Here is a 20,211-nt window from a genome sequence, read left to right as displayed (position 1 = left end):
GCGTATTAATCCCCTCATTATGTCACATGCATGCATCTTCCACATTCGTCTTTAACTCTGCTATATATAAGTTCCCAAACGAAACCAAAAAGAAAAAGAAAAAAAAATTCATGAATGATACGTATAAACTTATTGCTATAGTCATCACCGCCAGCGTATTAACGGTAGTTGTTTTCATAATGTTTTCATGTTTCATGGACAAGAAGAAGAAGAAGCTTCAGCTACAGCAGCAGCCACAGACACCGCAATGGCTGCGAGAAATTGTTTCTGCTCCTACATATCAGCCAAGGAACATTGATGTGGAAAGTGGTAAATGATGTTTTTTTTTTCTCTCTTAAATATATAATGTAAGTTTTTCATTAAGGTATGGCAGATTTGACGCCGATTTTCTTTTTCTTTTTCATGTAGATGGCTTGCGGGGTAAAAGCGACACCATTGTGAAGAAATCTCTTGCTCCGGTTAAACCATACACTGTAGATGGTAGCTCGCGTTATCAGGCGCCTAAAAGATTGGAGAGGGTTCGGGGTAAAAGAGATGATGGAGGTTTCGGTGGTGGTTGTGGTGGCAGTGGCGGCGGTGACAGCGGTTGTCGTGGCAGTCACAGTGGCGGTGGTGGTGGATGTGGTGGAGGGGGAGGAGGAGGTGGAGGTGGAGGTGGATGTGGGGGCGGCTCTTAAAACTCGAGGTTCTCTTAGTTATTAATTAGGTAATTATAGTTATTTATCTCTGTTTTGGGCATTAGCTTTTTCGTCACCGGGTTAATTACCCTGGTAATAACGGCATTGTTCTTTCGATCTTAGCTATTGTATCCTTCTTTAATGGGTTATAAAGGGTTTGATCCTGTCTTGGATCTATGTAATGCATAAAAGATCGACTCCAGACTGTTTTTAGGTTCCAATGTCTAATACATGTAACATACTAACATGCCTTAAAACCTAACAGAGAAGGTAAATTAAAGAAAGAGAGATTAGAGTTTGTTTATTGATTCAAAATCTTTTTGTTTGAACAATTCCGTAGAACCATATATATATGGTCACTTGCGAATTGGGATAATTGCATCTGTGGTTTCTGCCGCCGCTACAACCGTAAACCACGATCTGCTGCTATGGTAGTGTGGTCAAACGAAATGCTCTGAAAGTGTGCAATTTCTTTTTCTTTATGTTGGGATACAAACAATGTCCCACATCTGAAGATTAGAAAATAAGTTTCTAATATATAAACTAATACCAACTCCAATTAGTATGAGACCTTTTGAGAAGGAGCCCAATAAGAAATCCGTGCGGGCTTTGCCACTTGTGACCAAAACGGACAATATCATACTAATAGGAGAATTGACTTGGGCTTGGAAAGTCCAACAATTGGACCAAAGCTTAGGTCGAAAAATGGACCTAAGGGAGTGGGTGTGGGTTCTATGTTCGGTGTGGGAGGATCGGAGCCTAGGTCCATTTTTCAAAATTTGCCCAAAAAAAGAGTTTATTCATTTCTCAGCAATTTTTCTTAGGTATGTAGATTTGAATGGATCTCCGATGTATTTGAAAGATATACCGGCCACATTCGTTAGCATAATCGAAATTTCTTCTGCAATTTCTTGTGTAATTTAAATTAAAGACAAATAATATGTTATGCATATTTCGTAAGTTGTATATATACAAAGTCAACAAACGGAAATTTAGGGGTTTCTACATATAAAAGTAAAAAATCCATTTCATCATAGATACATCTTTTTTTTCATAAAAACAAGGACAAAAGCTGTCACTGAGTTTTACTATAGGATCTCGATGGTTCGTATGTTTTGCTGTTTCTTCAGCCGGAAGAAGAAAAAGCCTTCGTCATCCTCGTCTTCACCGCCGCAAGATATCAAAAAGGGTAAACCCGGAGAGAAAGATGGAGGTCTTCGTGTGATGACGTCAGGTAGTAAGACAAGAACAAGCAGGGCTTTTAGCCGCGGCAAAGGGTGCCTTTGTGGTGATGGTGCAGGCTGTGGAGGTTGCGGGGGTTGCGGAGGTTAAACCATTTCATTGTCATTGTTATGTAATAATGGTTTTCTTATTCGTGTGATCGTAATTTTTGCATACATGTAAGGTCTTATTATATGTGATAATCCTTTGTGAGTGGAAATTGAATGTACAATATATATTAGATGCTCTATTGTATGATACTATGATGAATCGTGTAAGTGAAAATTACTATTTTGTAATTTTGAAATTTACGGTTTACAATTGGGTGGTTACAGATACACTTTTCCTAAATATATACGCTCCAATATAAACTTTCGCTACAATCAATATTTTTATCAAAATTTTGTAAATAAATTACTTTATATTTTTTGGTCAACAAATTACATTTCTAAGGGTAATTAGTGATTAATATTATATGACATTTATAGTATTCTTTTTTTGACAAAACTATATATTACAGTAGTGTATATATACATTATACTGAAATTCTTCTAAACTTTTCCGTACATACTCTTAATTCTATATGACTCGGTTGTTCTAAGCTAGCCGTTTCTTGTTTACATCGGAAAATTTGAGTCATTTTTCTTGTCATACGTTTTATAATGATTTTGCGGTAGAGTAAAATATCATGTTTCAACAGTTATTTAGTTAATTATCATGTATCTGTCGTGAAATTGTTTGGATATTGGATGAATTTAAAATTGTCTCTTTATTTTTTCCTTTTTTTTTCTCGTAGATTTTTATAAATAGAATGTTTCCAACATTTGCAGCATGCGTGACTGATGTGTTTTTTTTTTTTAACACTTAAAACTTGATTGATAATTAAGAGTAGTCACAATACAAAACGGAGGTTAGGAAAGTTGGCACATGATTGTACAAAAGAATAATATCGTCTGTTGGTCGTGGTGATTTCGCTAGTGTATTCGCGCATTTGTTGTTGTCTTTTGGGGTCCATCCAAATTTAACCATGTCAAACTTTCCGATCCAAGATTGGATGTCTCTCAGCCAGTTGTAAGTTGCAAAATGAGTTGTCTTTCCCTGAAGAATAGCCGTTGCCTCCTTGTTGTCTCCTTCCATATGGATCTTTGTATAACCTTTAGCTGAGGCATGTTGTAGTGCGTGTAGTGCTGCTTGAAGTTCACTTTCAAGAGGTGAGTTGGTACATTGTCCTTCTGCTTGACCCGAACCTTCATAATTACCAGTTGTGTTCCGAAATATCCATCCAGATTGTGTTTTGATGGTATTGCTCAGGAAAGAACCATCATAGTTTCATTTTATCCATCCTTGATCTGGTGATTGCCATTTCGGCTTTGGTTGTGATCTTGTGTTGGAAATAGTCTCTGAATATTGGAAGTCCTCTACAGCTGTCATGGCATCAAGCCATTCTTTTGCGTCTTTCTTTGCCTGTCGTATGCAGATATTCCAAGGTATATGTCTCTGTTGATACAGTAGGATGTTTCTACACTTCCAGATTCTCCAGAGTGTCCAAAAAGGGATTTGCTTTGTGATATCATCCATGTTCTGTTCCTTCGTCATTGATAGCAGTTCTTTGATCTTATCAGTTGTAGTGATTGTCGGATCTTGTAGTCTGTTATTTGGTATGCCTGATCCTCGCCAAACCGCTTGAGCAAATTCACATTCAAAGAATAGATGTTCTGTTGTTTCTTCCTCTATGCAACATCGACGACAAACAGAGTATTGTGATATATGTCTGTATCTCATTGTAGCACCCGAAGATAGTGCTCCAGATAATAATCGCCATAGGAAATGTTTGATTTTTGGGGCCAAGTATTGTTTCCAGATCGCTGTTTTTAGTGCAGGATCACCTGGAGGAGGATGAATTGTTTGGTCTGGGATGTGTGTTGATAACCAATATGCAGACTTTACTGTGTGAAAACCAGTCTTCGTGTATTGCCAGCCAACTAAATCTTTGTCTGCTTCTTTACTGATTTTTAGATTCAGAACTGTGTTGATGTCGTCGTCGTGAATGAGTTGTCTCACTAGATCTTCATTCCAACCCGATTTGTCTTCATTTAGTAAACCATCAACCTGCATAGGTTCTAAGTTTGGGGTTTTTGGTCGTGGGGGTCTGGGAGGGTCTAAAGGTAGCCAAGGATCTACCCAAGCATTTATCATTGTGCCATTTCCAATCACTAGGCATAATCCCTTACGAAGAAGATCCCTACCATGCAAAATGGATTTCCATATATATGACGACTTGACTTTCTCTGTAGCATTGAGAATGTTGGTGTCACTAAAATATCTAGCCTTTAGTACCCTTGCAACTAGACTATTTGGCTTTTGTAGGAGCCGCCAGGACTGTTTGCTAAGTAGGACTGTATTAAAATGTTCTAGGTCCCTAAATCCTAGACCACCTTCAGTTTTAGGTTAACTCATTTTGTTCCATGCAAACCAATGCATTCCTTTATTTTCTTCATCCGATCCCCACCAAAATCTAGCTAAAGTCCCGTTTATCTCTTCACAAGTTTCTTTCGGTAGAGTATATATTCATAGAGTATATAGGCATAGCAAGGGCGATAGATTTTAGGAGTACCTCTTTTCCAGCCGGTGATAAGAACCTTTTTTTCCAGCCTTGGGTACGGTCTTTGACTTTTTCGATAATGTACTTAAACATCTCAGCCTTCTTCTTATTGAATTGCTCTGGTAGACCTAGATACTTTCTTCTGCCATCGTTGTGAATGCCCATTATGTTGCGGATTCTTCTTTTGGTTTCCGGGTGGACTCTGCTTCCAAAGGTAATGGATGATTTGTTTAAATTGATGGCTTGTCCCGAAGCTTGTTCGTACTGAGAAAAGATGCTTTTCAGTGCGTTGCAAGACTTATTATTTGCCAGGGTGAAGAATAGGGAGTCATCCGTGAAGAGTAAGTGACATATTGCAGGACCACCATTGCTTATTTTGATTCCTTATAGTTGTTTGAACCATTTGGGATAGAACTTCAGCACACAAAATAAATAAATAAGGGGAAAGAGGATCTCCTTGTCTAATGCCTCTTCCTGGCTGGATCAATCCATGAGGTATTCCATTTATTAGTACTGAGTAGTTGACAGAGGAGACACAAGCCATAATCCATCGGATCCATTTCTGATCAAAACCCATGCACTGCATTGTTTTCACCAGGAAGTTCCACTCCAAACGATCATATGCTTTGGTGATGTTTGTTTTGACTGCCATATAAGATTTTGATTGACGTTTGCGAATCTTTAGAGCATGGTGTACTTCATGAGCCAGTATGACATTATCAGTAATCATTCTTCCCGGTATAAAAGCAGCTTGATTCTCTGAAACCAGTTGGTCGAAGTGTGTTTTCAATCTGTTGACCAGAATTTTTGATATAATCTTGTAACTTACATTGCAGAGGGCTATGGGACGGTAATCAGCCATGGTGATCGGGCTCTCTATCTTTGGTATTAAACAGATTTTGGTATGATTGTGCAAACAATTCATATTCTCCTCGTTGAAAAATCCTTTAACCTCATTCACGATATTCTCCTTGATATCGGTCCAGAATTGCTGATAGAAAATCCCAGTAAAGCCGTCTGGACCTGGAGCACGATGTGATCCAATACTAAATACTGCAGTCTTGATTTCTTCTTCTGAAACTTCTTTCGTAAGGTCTGTGTTCATGGATGAGGTGACAGTTTGCTTGACGTTCTGAAGTATTTCCTGGAGAAAAGATTCTGGTGTGTCTTGTGAGGTGTACTGATTTTGGAAGTAATGGACTGCTGTTTCTGCAATATCAGTCTCGGTTCTTCTTATTTCACCCATGTGATCTTGGATAGCATTGATCCGGTTTCGTGAGTGTTTTGTCTTTGCTGGTTTGTGGAAATAAGAAGTGTTTCTATCTCCCACTTGCAACCAAGTATTCCGAATTTTGATTTTCCAGTGAAATTCCTCTTCCGTGTGAGCTTGGTTGAGTTCTCTACGAAGCCGTGTTCTTTCTGATAGTGTCGCACCCGTAGCAATTGCTTTGTCCAAAGCATGTTGAAGTAAAACTATTTTTTCTTCTCCCTGTACTTTGTTCATCCGCTTCCATTTTGATATTTCCTGTCTGCAGTGTGTTATTCGATGCTTCAAATTACCATGATGTGGATCTTGTAGTCTCCTCCATCCCCTTAATACTGAATCTTTGAAACCGTCTTTTTTGTAGAGGCGTGAGTCATAGGAAAAGTACCCTCTGCGAAGTTCTATTGATGCAGATATTTGCGTTACTAAGGGAACTGAAGCTGGAAACTGTGTGTGCCAAGTAGAGGTTGCCATACTGCGATCCAGACAGCAGGTTACATAATGGGCTCCACGCTGGCCTGCCCAAGAGAACTTATCTCCCACTGTTTTTAAGTCATGAAAATGACAATGTCGGACCATTCGTCGCATATCTTTAAAGGAAGTTTCTGGTCGAATACGACCTCCTCTTTTCTCATTGTTGCTTAATAGTTCATTAAAGTCTCCCATTATTAGCCATGGTTGGCCTTGTCTAGTAATGGCTAGTCGTTCTAATCTTTCCCATAGATCATTCCGATAATACGGATTTGGGTGACCATACACAAAGGAAAAGAAAAAACTTGTTCCATTACTAGATATTGTACAATCGATAAGATTTGGAGACTTAAAATGAACTACTAAATTGACATAATTTTTCCATAAAATAGCTAAACCCCACTCATCCCATCCGGTGGGACTGTAACAACGTGATGAAACCCCAGTTCATTAGCTTTATCAAGGACCAGATCATTTTGTTGCTTTGTTTCTGATAGGCAAATGATGTCCAGGAGATTTTTTCTATTTATCTCCTTAAGGCGTCGAACTGTAGGGACATTGCCTAATCCCTGACAGTTCCAGCAGGCTGTCCTCATGGTGGATGTGGTGGTATAGGGCCCACCGCGCCTCTATTTAAGTCAGTAGTAGTTGCAAAGCTGCTTCCCTCACCCTGTTCACTGGTTCTCATTCTGATTCCATGGGAAGTCTCGACTGGTTCCAAGTATTCATCTCGCTTACGTTTGCCCTTATCAATCTTAAGTCTCTGAGTCGCCTTTTCAAAATTGACAGCCTCCATTATCTCCAGATTTGGATAGATGGAGTTTGATCGCATTAGGTGCAGAGAAGTTGCAGAGAGAGTTCCTGCAGCAAAACTAGAGGAAACAGAGATGGGAGTCAAATTTCCATTACCTATGGCTTCAGAAAACATGCCATGATGAGCCTCAGAGGTAGTAAAGTCAGTAATGTGTGCTAAGTAGTTGTGGTATGGATCTATGTCCGAAAGCTCTGAGTCATTGTCCATTGCTTCATTCGGGGGATTTGCATCCGGCAGTGGGATGTCCATTTCATCTGCAACCTGTTGGTTTCCCAAGGCACCAACATTATGGTCATCCAAAATAGGATTTCCTTCAGCATCAAGTTCCTGAATGTGTACACCCGGGTTGGGTACATATTCCGGTCCGTCTTCATCATCACCATCAGTGTCATCATCAGGGGCATCATTACCACCATTTTGGATCAAGCAACGTCGCGAATCGTGAGTCAGCATGCCACAGACATCGCAAAACCCTCGTAGTCGTTCATAGAAAAAACATAGGGTAGTGTCGATTCCGGGTGTGAATTGATAGTTCCTTTGAAAACGAAGAGGGTTGTCAACATCCCAATTGATACGCACCCGGACAAATTGAACACGAGCGATACTTGCTTCATCAAAATCAACTTCCATCCTTTCTCCCAGGGATTGAGCGACGCTTTCGATAACACCTAGGTTGAGATATTGCAGTGGGATTCCCCATATCTGGATCCAGAAAGGAATGAACTTCAACATGTTGGGATCCATATCTGGCGTCCATCGCTGAAGGACCATCATACGGTCCACAAAAGCCCATGGTCCGCGTCGGAGCACTGTCTCCATGGATTCTTCTGAGGGGAAGATGAATTGGCATCTTCTTTGTTCCACAATTCAACCACGAACAAAACCCACCAAACCCCAAGAGCGTGAGAGTGCATTGATAATTTGACGAATGTTCTGTTTCCGTGGGATGAGTGGGCGTCCTATTAGACAAAATCTGTTTGCGTCTGCTGCTTGTTGTACAATTGCTTGTGGGAGGGTAATGGGAACATCGTCTATTCCAAGATCAATGTTCTGGAGGGCACGCATGATGTTATCCGCCATTTGTAGTGGATTAGCAAGATAACGAATTAAAAAAGAAATGGGAAATTTGAGAGATGAAAGAAAATAAACAGGGGGTCCCGTGTGATCTCCTTTAAATACTCGATTCATGGGATTTGTAACTGCTACATCGTACAAAGTATGCTCGACTTTGCCAGGGGGAACCGCTCGATCGTGGAGCAAAAGAAACCACCCCGCAACAGCTAGAGAAACCGTCAGAATTTTCGAAGAAATTGACCAAAAAATAACCGTAAAATCGCCTTCATAATTGCGAGAACGAAAAAAAAATTATTTTTCTAAAATTGACTGATGTGTTATGGACTGGGTAAGTCACGCTTTCTATTTTTCGTAATTTGACGGGAATATATATAGCTTGCTTGGTCTTCCAGCAAGCTCAATAATATATCTAGTTTCATTATAATATTCGATCCAAAAAGATAAATGTGTAAATATTATATATCAAGTGTAGACATGACAAGAGTATATATATGATATATCTAATGAATATATTATAACCCATAAATCTAAAAGTCATATTTCCATGGAATTTCAACTATTCAATCTATCACTTGGTTCTTATTTTAGATTTGACCGTATAATATATACATTTTTATTTTTTCTTAAAAACTAAATAAATAATTAGAATTATTCCATTTATTTGCTAGTAGATTGAAATTTCACTGCAAATACTTGTATTCGTACGTTTCAAATTATATAGGTTACCTGAATGTTGTCAGCTTATATAGTAAGAGTCAACGGAAATATGGGGATAATTAATTACCATCATAGTATATGTTACTATGTATCATCAAACTTCCAGAGTATCCTTTTGGCATTATAATCTTTTGTTACTATATATTATCGAGGTGGGTCTTCTCTTATGCTATTACATGTGTCGCAACTCGCAAGGAGGCCGAACCGATGGATGACGTCAAGAAACGTGAAACGACGACGAACGAGGACGAAAGATGGAGGTTTTGTTGTACGGTTAATAATTATTGCACGTGAGATGTGTGGGTAACTAAGTAACGAGCTTTCAATTTTTAGATATGTAATTGCACGGTAAAGGTTGCCTGGTCTTCAAACGAATCTATCAATCATCTAAATTTATTAAAAATATTTCATTCAACAAGAGAATGTGATGATCACATTGTGATCATATATGAAGTGTAGTTGTTGCATACATGACATATCTTATGATTAAATCCAAAAATATATAAAGTCTAATTTCCAAAGATTTCAACTATTCATTCTATTAATAGGATCTCATTTTATATTTGACTGTATAATATGTATATACATTGTTTTTCTTGAAAAGTTATTGATCAACAAGAACGGATCTTTTAATTGCTAGAAGATTGAAAAATTCGACTGCAATTTCTTGTATACGTCAGAAAAATAAATACAAATATGTTTTAAGCTTATCTTTTAAGTCAACGGTAACTTAGACCTATATATATGAATGGACAATATTTCATATTTGCATCATTACATTTTCAGAAACATTTAAAGACAAAAAGTTCATAATTAAGTAGTATTGCCATCATAAATTTATAATCCTTTGTTAATAATAGGCCATCGCGATGGGTCTTCTCTTATGCTATTACAGGTGCCGCAAGGAAGAGGAGCCGACGTCATCTCCTCGGAGAGATGATGTAAAGAAAGGTGAAACGGCGGGAACAAAAGATGGAGGTCTTGTTGTCATGTCGTCTTCGGGAAAAAGTAAGACCAAAGGGTGTTGTTGCGGCGGAGGAAATGGTCGTGGTCCCTTTGCAGGTGGAGGAGGTTGCGGCGGCGGTGGTGGCGGTTGTGGTGGAGGTGGAGGTGGTTGTGGTGGAGGTGGCGGTGGTTAGAAATTAGGGTTCTGTAATAATTATGATTTCTTGTGCGTGTGATTTTGGGCATGTAAGATACATAAATGATCACTAATATGTACGTAATTATGACAAAAAAAAAAGGTTACTATGTAAATTTTAATTCTTGCCTAGAAAAAGGAGGTTACTATGAATATCTATATTTATTTGTCAATGTGCTAAAAAGGTAAAAATAAATAAATTAATGTACATATAAACTATATATATATTCACTAAATAAAGTATTATATTGATGATATTTGTTACAAAATTAGAGAAAGTCGAAAAAGGTTTCTCTCTTATCTTATTATTGATAATCGAATAAGTGTTACATATATAGGGATAGATAACTCTAAGTACAAAACCGACTAAGAATAGAATAATATGAACTTAGATAATATATGGGCCGGTTATGGAGATCCATCAATAAGTGATTTACAACACTCTCCCTTGGATGACATAACCGTGCAAATGCTAAGAGATCACCGTAATACGCTTGGGGACGCTGCCTCGTTAAAACCTTACCAGGAAAACCCATTGGGATAAAACCAAAGTGAAGGAAAAAGAGTACAACACGCATTACTCCCCCTGTTCCAAGCATCACTAGAAGTCCTTAGTCTCCGCATCCCAATCTGGTACATGAGCTTCTTGAATGTCGATGTCGGTAACGAATTGGTGAAGAGATCGGCTGAATTGTCGCTTGACGGAACTTGCACCACTTGAACTTCTCTGGCCTTTTGTAGTTCATGTGTGAAGAAGAACTTGGGTAATATGTGCTTTGTCCTCATATATAACAGTAGCTTCTTTGTCGTCGGCCATTCCACAATCTGATCGGATGTGCTGAGTCATCGACCTTAACCACACACATTCTCGGCTGGCTTCATGCATAGCTAAGATTTCGGCATGATTAGATGATGTGGCCGCAATGGTCTGTTTCATTGAACGCCATGAAATCACTAAACCACCGTGCGTAAACACGTAGCCGGTTTGAGACCTTGCATTATGTGGATCCGATAGATAACCTGCATCAGCAAAACCAACTAAACCTTTTTTGTTATAGTTAGTATAAAATAAACCCAAATCTAGCGTTCCTTGTAGGTAACGCAACACATGCTTGATACCGTTCCAGTGTCTTTGGGTTGGACAAGAACTAAATCTTGTTAGGAGGTTCACGGCAAAACATATGTCCGGTCTAGTGTGGCTAGCTAAGAACATTAACGCTCCTATAGCACTAAGGTATGACACTTCCGGACCGAGAATCTCTTCATCGTCCTTCTTTGGACCGAATGGATCTTTATCCACATCAATGCTCCTTACAACCATTGGGCTAGTCAATGGGTGAGCTTGGTCCATATTAAACCTCTTGAGTACCTTTTCAGTATATGTCATTTGATTCCCAAGGATTCCATTATCTATGTACTCAAGCTGCAATCCCAAACAGAACTTAGTTTTACCTAGGTCTTTCATTTCAAATTCTTTCTTGAGATAATCAACTGTTTGGGCGATTTCCCCAGAGGTTCCTAGGATATTCAAATCATCCACATATACTGCTATGATTACAAACCCTTTGTTTGCAAACTTCTTTATAAAAATATATGGACTGATGGGATCATTCTTATAGCCCTTTTTGGCTAGGTACTCACTTAATCTATTGTACCACATACGCCCACTTTGTTTCAGTCCATAAAGGGATTTGTTTAGCCTTATGTAGTATTGTTCTCGAGAACCACTCTTATCTTTGAGCTCAATACCCTCTGGTAATCTCATATAAATTTCATTATTCAGTGGACCATATAAGTATGCAGTTACAACATCCATTAACCGCAAATCCAATTTTTCTCTTATAGCCAGACTTATTAGAAATCTAAAAGTCGTTGCATCCATCACAGGGGAGTATGTCTCCTCATAATCTATTCCTGGTCATTGAGAGAATCCTTGTGCTACAAGTCGTGCCTTATATCTCATGATTTCATTATTTTCATTTCTCTTTCTTACAAAGACCCATTTGTGTCCAACTGGCTTTATATATTGAATGGTGTCCTTAAGATCGGACCAAACACATTCCTTTTCTTTAATGAATTCAACTCCACGTCAATGGCTTATTTCCATTTTATCCATTCTTTACTTTGAGTGCACTCTAATATGGACGTGGGTTCATGATCCTCATTTATTTCAAGTGCTACCTTATAAGCAAATATTTCATCAATGTCGACATCCTTACGGTTCCATTTTATTCCAGACATGATATAATTGATCGAGATCTCATTATTATCAATACCTTAAGGACCTTGAGGTTCAGCGTCCCAAACCTCATTCGGTACCTTAGGATTTGCCACGGCCATGTCTATATTTTTCTCAACCTCGGTTTTATTTGCACCTTTCTTAGATTTCCGAGGGTTCTTATCTTTGGAACCTATTGGTCTACCACGTTTCAAACGGGCCTTAGACTCTGTAGCAACTTTGTTGTGTCCCTCTTGAACATCAATACGTACTAGTGCATTACAAGCTGGTATGTACGATTTTATAACTCTCTTTGGGTCAACAAAGGAATCTGGCAATTGAATAGCTAGCTTTTGCAATGTATAATCTTTTGGACCTCTGCATCATATGCTAGAGTCCGAGGATCTTGACAATTTAAGGATGTTTGATTCCATGATAATTCTTTGACCAGCTTGTTATTCTCTCCACACAACATAGGAAATTCGGATTCAGCAAACTGACAATCCGCGTGTCTGGCCTTAAATAAATCACCCGTAGTTGGCTCAAGATACTTAATAATGGTGGGAGAATCATATCCAACATATATTCCCATCCTCCTTTGAGGTCCCATCTTAGTTCTCTATGGTGGAGCAATCTGTACATAAAAGGCACACCCGAATGTTCTTAGATGGGATAGGTCTGGCTCATGAGCCGTTAATAGTTGGGATGGTGAATATTTATGTTCACTAGATGACCTGATGCGTATAAGCTCAGCTGCATGTAATATTGCGTGTCCCCAAGCCGACAGAGGAAACTTCAACCTCATAAGTAATGGCCGAGCAATCAATTGAATACGTTTAATAAAAGATTCAGCTAATCCATTTTGTGTATGGACATGTGCCACAGGATGTTCCACACTTACCCCCATGGACATACAATATTCATTAAACGCTTGGGATGTAAATTCACCAGCATTGTCTAGACGTATAGTCTTAAGTGGAAAATCTCTTTAGTTACTTTGACTGGTGATGGCCTTATAATGAGTTTCCATTGTGCACATGCTACACACGTGAGATTTTTAGGGATAACTCTTCTCTCTTTAAGAGTGTGCCCATTAGAATTCATTATTAGCTTACACATTATGTTAGAACCCGGATGGCCAAGCCGGTCATGCCATAAAGTGAATTGTTTCATTGAACATTTTATTCATTTTCAAATTAGCCTCTATAGTATTAATCTTGGCATGGTAAAGACCAGTGGCTAATGCGGGTATAGTCTCTAAGACCTTCTTGTGGCCTTGGGTGATTTCAGTAATATATAGGAACTCTTGGTTTCCTTCACCCTTAGTTTCAACATGTAGACCATTCAAACGAATGTCTTTAAAACTCAATAAGCTTCTCTTTGAGCTGGGTGAATATAAGGCAGTACTTAGTTCAAGATGTGTGTCATTCGGTAATAATATATGTGCCTGGCCGTAGCCTTCAATTAAGCTTGCTATACCCGCAATTGTGCTAATATTGGCATTTTTCATAATGAGATTAACAAAATATCTCTTATTCTTCAAAATTGTGTGGCTGGATCCACTATCCACCACAAGTATATTCTTGTCCTCAGCCATTTCTAAAATGAACAAGAATTTATATTTTAAACATAAAAAAATAATTTTATATTGAAAGAAATAAAATAATTGAATTTAAACCAAAATAATAATTCAATAAAATTCAAAGTCATAAAACATAGATAATTAAAATAAATCAATACAACCAATAAGAAATTTAATTTTCCTCTCTTAGGCAATCAGAAGTCCCATAATCCAATTGGTCATCATTCTCATGGTCGAAATCTCCTTCACCATCAAGATGAACCAGGTTACCTTCTGGATTCTTTTTCAAACTCTCTTGATAGAGATCAATGAGATGCTTAGGTGTTCTGCACGTCTTGGCCCAATGATTTGCCATACCACATCGGTGACAAACCGATTTAGTCTTATGTTGTGGTTTGAAAATTCCGCGGCCTCTACGACGACCACAACCGAAGTCGGATTGGTTCCCACGGCCATAACCATCATATCGGTTCCCTTGGTACTGGCCACGACCACCACGTCCCCTACCACGGCCACAACCGTGATACTTGTCTCTATGGACGTAGTTGGTCTCCTTAGTTTCCTTGGGCTCATTATGCTCTTTCTTAGCAACATCAACCTTGTGAGCTTCTGGTAAGGGGGTAGATCCAGGAGGCCTCACAGCACTGTTCATCAACAATAACTCATTGTATTGCTCAGCAAGTAGCAAACAAGAGATGAGGTTTGCATAAGTCTTAAAACCCTTTTCACAATAGTGTTGCTGAAGTAGTATGTTATTAGTGTGAAAGATAGAGAATGTCTTCTCTAGCAAGTCCTTCTCAGTAACCTCAGTACCACATAACTTCAAGATTGAGACTATCTTAAATAGCTCTGAGTTATACTCATCCACGAATTTAAAATCCTGGATCCTTAGGTTTTTCCAATCGAATTGAGCATTTGGTAGAAGCACCGTCTTTTGGTGTCCATATCTGTTTTTCAACTCTGTCCAAAGCTCAAAAGGATCTTCAATAGTAAGATACTGGTTCTTGAGACTTTCAGCAAGATGATGGCGTATGTGCATAATCGCCTTGTACTTATTCTTTTCAGAACAGTCACTCTCATTCTTATCCTCAATGCATTCGCATAGGTCTTTTGATTTCAGGTTGATCTTTGTGTCCAATGCCCATTGCAAGTAATTGTCTCTAGAGACATTTAGGGCAGCATATTGGAGATTGTTGAGCGTTGCCATCTACACAATAAAAAAACGTGCATTTGATCATTAGCATGCAATATTTAAGACCGAACCATGTAATCAATATTATACTAGGACATGCGGTATTTGAGACCGAACCATGCCATCAATTTAAACTTAGTTAATGCGGTATTTGAGATCGAAACATGCCTTGCCTTTATGCTTAATTTCGTGGCTTTAACATGCATGAAAATAATCCTAGACAAATTCTAATATGAACAGAAAATATGCACATAATTTCAGGTTTTAGCAATTTTCCTTTTTCTTAGATAAAATTTCCTTTTTTTTTAAACATGATAATGACAAAAATTTAATGAGACAAAATTCTCTAGGATTTTCGATTTCAAAGATTGATTTTAGGGTTTTGATTTTAAACAAACAATCAACAATAATCGGGTTTAAACTTAGAACAAACAGATTTATATTTTTCTCTTTTCGATTTTAGGATTTAGATCTAAGGTTTTCATGCTATCAACTATCAAGTAAACAAACAATCACAACCAGATTTTAAATATAGCATAATCGGTTCAATTTGCAAATAATCTAAGCAGTCCTAAACCTCACAACAATCGATTTTAAAGTTTTAGAGTTCACTACAAAAAAATGAGTATTAATAGCACTTTAGCATAACGGTTTATGTGTTTATGCTATGGTTGACTTATGTCTGTTTTTTATAGCGTTTCTAAAGTGATAAACGCTATGAATAATAAAATTTCATTGTCCGCCAAAATTTTAAGGAAAAATTGTATCTAAACTTAAGTTGTCCGCCCAAACCAAAAAAATGATTAAGTTAAAAAAAAACATCTGACCTAAACACTTAAACGTCACACACACAATCTTATCTCCTTTATTCAACACACAATATCTTCTTTTACGAGAAACACCACAACATAAATCCTCAAGTCAAATGACCTAGTCGGAGGTTTCTCTTTATCTTCCCTCTAATTCTTGTTCTCTTCTCTGGTACAATAGTCCCGCTTCAGATCTTCGAATTTTGTTACATAGTTATGATGAAAACACTCCTCCAAATCTCAGATTGGGCATCGTTTACTCGAATTCACACACTCCAACCATATCGTCGTCTGAATCTCCTCTGTCTCTGTCGTTTCCAGTTCTTCATATCTGAATCCAGAAATATCGCATCTCGGGTTCTTCCTCCTCTCCATGGCCTCAAGATCCAACAAAACCCTAGATTATGCGTTCTAGATCCGCACTACTTTTTCACTCATCTATTAGATCTATCTCCTCCTCTCAATGCACGATTCAACCAATCTTACCTAGTCATTTCTCTAAACGAGTATTCTCTCCCTTCTTCGCGAATTGCTTCTCCAATTTTTCTCTCGATTGGTTTGATTTTCTGACAAAGTTTTCAAGTGTTGATGTAAATTTTGTTTATGGGTTAGCTAATTTTGGAGGTTTATTATCAGATCTCTGCAAAAATGTTTTTTTTTGGCTGGGCTTGTTTAAGAGAATAACCAGATCAAGAGGAAGAACACCAAGTGTTTGTTTTTTGGCTGGGCTTATTCTCTCCCACCAAGTGTTTGTTTTTATTTCTCAATGAAAGTTTTGTTGTTCACAAGGTAAAATCTCTAGATTTATCTGATTTAATGGTTGATTCTGTTTTCATTTGAGTGTGATTAGAGTTATAAACTGTGAGATTTTTGAGTATTAATCTGTTAAGTTTTTTTCATATTTCTTTTCAGATATACAAATCAAGTTATTTTGTACTTATCTTTCAGAGTTAAGAATGATGTGTAAGGAGGTTCATGAGGAAGTGAATCAAGCTAGAGACAAGGCAAAGTAAGTTGAAGGACAAGAGTATATGACAACATAAACTCAAACAATCTTTGGAAGTAGCTCGAGAAACTAAACGCTCAACAACAACAACAAGAAGATGAGCAAAAAGTGATTATGATTTTTCTCATTTAATTTTGTTCACGTTAGACTCGATAGCTATAACTATAAGTTAAGTTCAACATCTATAAAAACTTGTTGTACTTGTAAATTTTATAATTAATAATATTTATTATTTTTTCCTTGTAAATTAAAATTGAGGTTTTTAGAATTTAAAATTGGATAACAGAATAAAATAAAATAAAATGTTGTATAATGAAATAATATTTAATTGCAAACATACAAACGCTATTGTATACTACAATATGACAACATAACAAAAAAACGTTATCTAAAGTGGCTGACCTACGATGACGGGCGCAGATACAGCGTTTCTTAAAACGCTATAGTAGCGTTAGATAGCGTTTTTCAGACGTTAAGAAAAGTCATTTTTCTTGTAGTGGTTTTAAGGCTTATGAACTTGTTTGTTGATTGTTTACTTGTAGATTTAAGGGTTCAAGTAGATTTAAGGTTCAAGTTTGATATATGTGTCCTGATGGGTTCGAATTTATTTACCTTCCACCGTTTGGAGGTTGACTGGAATTGATCCGGGAGCTAAAGACCTCGGATGTACCTTTGAACTTGATCACGAACCTCGGACTAGTCACGAACAAGCAGCAATCACGAACACGCCACAAACTTGAGTTGATCACGAACACAGGTTGCTCACGAACACGAACTGATCTTCAAACAGGAACTAGCCACAAACAGGAATTAGCCACGAACAGGGATTTGATCACGAACTGGTACCGATCGCCGATCTTGAATGAACAACGACGAGCGGCAGCGGTTTAGGGTTTTAGGATTTTTCTCAGTTGAATTTTTAGAACAAGTCGTGCTGATAACGTGTTATGAAAGTTAGAGAAAGTCGAAGGAGGTTTCTCTCTTATCTTATTATTGATAATCGAATAAGTGTTACATATATATAGGGATAGATAACCCTAAGTACAAAACCGACTAGGAGTAGGATAATATGGCCGATGGGCCTAATGGACTTAGACAATATATGGGCCGGTTATGGAGATCCATCCATAAGTGATTTACAACAATATTGGAAATTTAAGTGATAACTTATTTTTTTCCGTCAAAAAAAAAATTATATTAATGAATTTAAATAGTTTTCATACAATTTTTTTGAAAGCCAATATGGTGGAGTAAAACATTCAGAATAAAAAGATGCTTGTATGCTACCATATTTGGCAAGAAGATGAGCTGATTTATTACAAGTTCTAGGGCAATAAGCAAAAGAGACATCATTGAACAAACTTGACTAGTAGATAATATCCTGGTAGATAGCATCAATAGAGATATCATGAAACTTTTTATTCACAATCTTGGTTAAATTTTCACAATCTCCTTCAAAACTAACATTTCTTTGTCTTCGAATCCAACACTGTTGCATTGAGGTCAGCAGCGCCTTAGATTCAGCCTCTTAAGATGAAGAAGCAGATCCTAGTCGACTTGATCCCCAGTTTAGTGCTGTTCCATCATAACTTCGAGTTATCCATCCGCTTTTAGCTTGATTTGTTGTGTGATCATAAGCTGGGTCATAGTTACATTTAATCGAAGACGTATCTGGTCGTGTCCAATGGTGAATGGTTGTGTTACTTGATACTATAGTACTATCCCTGAATTGTCATTACTATGAATCCAATCTCGAACACCAGCTTTAACTCTTAGAATTATATTATTTGGATAATCTTGGACGCCATTGAAGATAAAGTTATTTCTTGATTTCCAGATATGCTATTGGAGCCAATTAAGTGATAACTTATATCTTTATCTTATAAACTTGATTTCCAATCATATATAATGAGTTTCAAATTATATTCTGTTTGATATATTAAAATTTAGATAAATAATAGGAGAATATTTTGGTTTAAGGAATAAAGAAGATATACGTTCTATCAAATATGAGAAAATTCATTCGAATGATTTTATTGTAGTCTTTTAAAAGTTTATCGCTTCTCACTTGCTTGTAAGACCTACAACTGTTCAACAATACAAAAGATTTTTTTTTTGTTTAGATGATCTAATCTTATTATATATGATAATTGTTTTATAATTATCTTTTATATATCATCTATTTTGTAAAATTCAACTAAAGTTAATTATAAATGCAATTCTTACACATACTAAAAAATGTTTAATTGATCAAAAGTATTATTTAAGATGACCAAAAACGAATTGTTATACATAACTATATATACAAATAAATTTTGAAAATAGCATATGAAGTACCTAGAAATCTACAAAACTTCAATTTTATTGACATGGCATGTGATAAGTAATAATAACCAATTATTCCACTGTTACAGATTTTTCATTATCTCTAGATTAAAACAAAAAAAAAACAAAAAAAAAAAAACAAAAAAAACAACAATCTCACTATGTAATGCATCTCGTCCACTTCTTGGACCTCCAATAATGCATATTTGTATTTTATCCGGATATAGACTCTAACTTTAAATCTATGGTTTAGACTCTTAACGGATCGAAAAATGAAAATTTTATTATGTTTTTGGGCTCCAAATATAAAAGAAACGGTGAGAAAATCTTCCAGTGGAGATGGTCTAAGACTATTTTATGGAACTGGACTTAACCATCTGCGACATTAAATGCTCGTTAATCTCATATCTCATGCATCTTACTTTTTTCTCTTATCAGATCGAAAATTATCATTAATAATATTTTGGTTAACTTCACAAAATTACAAACCATGCAATTACTATAGTACTGTTTCCAATTGATATTTTCAATATTTTCCGTTATTTCTTTTTAAAAAAATTCTATGGCCTGCCGTGTTCTAGCTAAACATAGAAGACGATAATACACACATTACAGATACTATAGCATGGTCTATTTAATTTATACAAATTCTGCAACTTGGTTGTCCACCACAACTTCCGTACTAAGGCCATTTAATCTTAACCATTTTCTTTCTTTAATTATATCAATTGGTTAGTCTTCTTAATGGTTTGCTAAAAAGGACCATGTCAAACGAGGAAACAAAGACTTTTACAAGCAATTTGGTTAATCAAAAGTCTCAATCAGTTCGGCTGGCGAAACCATTTGAGCGTCGTTTGTTCCTAGTAACCGGAGCTTTATTTTTTTCATTTGTGAAATATAATAATACACGGTTCAGTTCAACCAAGCAGGTTAGGTTTTGTAAGAAACAAATCTTGTAAGCTGATTCCATTATTCTTATTTTAAAAAAATATATATATTAGACGAGAAACTTTTGTAAGAAACAAATTGAAAGTCCCTTTGTAATATAAGCCATGTGGCTCATTCCGGCAAGTTTATCTACATACATAAAATTATATT

General features: G+C 36.9%; 3 protein-coding genes across 3 annotated transcripts; 1 reads left to right on the top strand and 2 right to left on the bottom strand.

The window, feature by feature from the left end:
• Positions 1-5: 5 nt before the first annotated feature.
• LOC104742882 (uncharacterized) lies at positions 6-868 on the top strand. The gene is made up of 2 exons (XM_010463959.3): positions 6-309; positions 409-868. The coding sequence occupies exons 1-2, from the start codon at positions 27-29 to the stop codon at positions 675-677; spliced, it is 552 nt and encodes a 183-aa protein (XP_010462261.2). The 5' UTR covers positions 6-26; the 3' UTR covers positions 678-868.
• Positions 869-6,527: 5,659 nt separating this feature from the next.
• Positions 6,528-7,868, bottom strand: LOC147928931 (uncharacterized). The gene has a single exon (XM_087486614.1). It carries the CDS (start codon positions 7,866-7,868, stop codon positions 6,828-6,830), a length of 1,041 nt encoding a protein of 346 aa, XP_087342740.1. The 3' UTR covers positions 6,528-6,827.
• Positions 7,869-13,953: 6,085 nt separating this feature from the next.
• Positions 13,954-14,988, bottom strand: LOC147928930 (uncharacterized). Its single transcript, XM_087486323.1, has 2 exons — positions 14,793-14,988; positions 13,954-14,630 (listed from the first exon to the last, which is right to left on the bottom strand). Exons 1-2 carry the CDS (start codon positions 14,986-14,988, stop codon positions 13,954-13,956), a joined length of 873 nt encoding a protein of 290 aa, XP_087342449.1.
• Positions 14,989-20,211: the final 5,223 nt, after the last annotated feature.

The sequence above is a fragment of the Camelina sativa genome, chromosome 14, assembly GCF_030686135.1.
Source record: "Camelina sativa cultivar CO46 ecotype springtype chromosome 14, ASM3068613v1".
In the NCBI taxonomy this organism is placed as follows: domain Eukaryota; kingdom Viridiplantae; phylum Streptophyta; class Magnoliopsida; order Brassicales; family Brassicaceae; genus Camelina; species Camelina sativa.
This window is presented reverse-complemented; position numbering and strand designations above follow the sequence as displayed.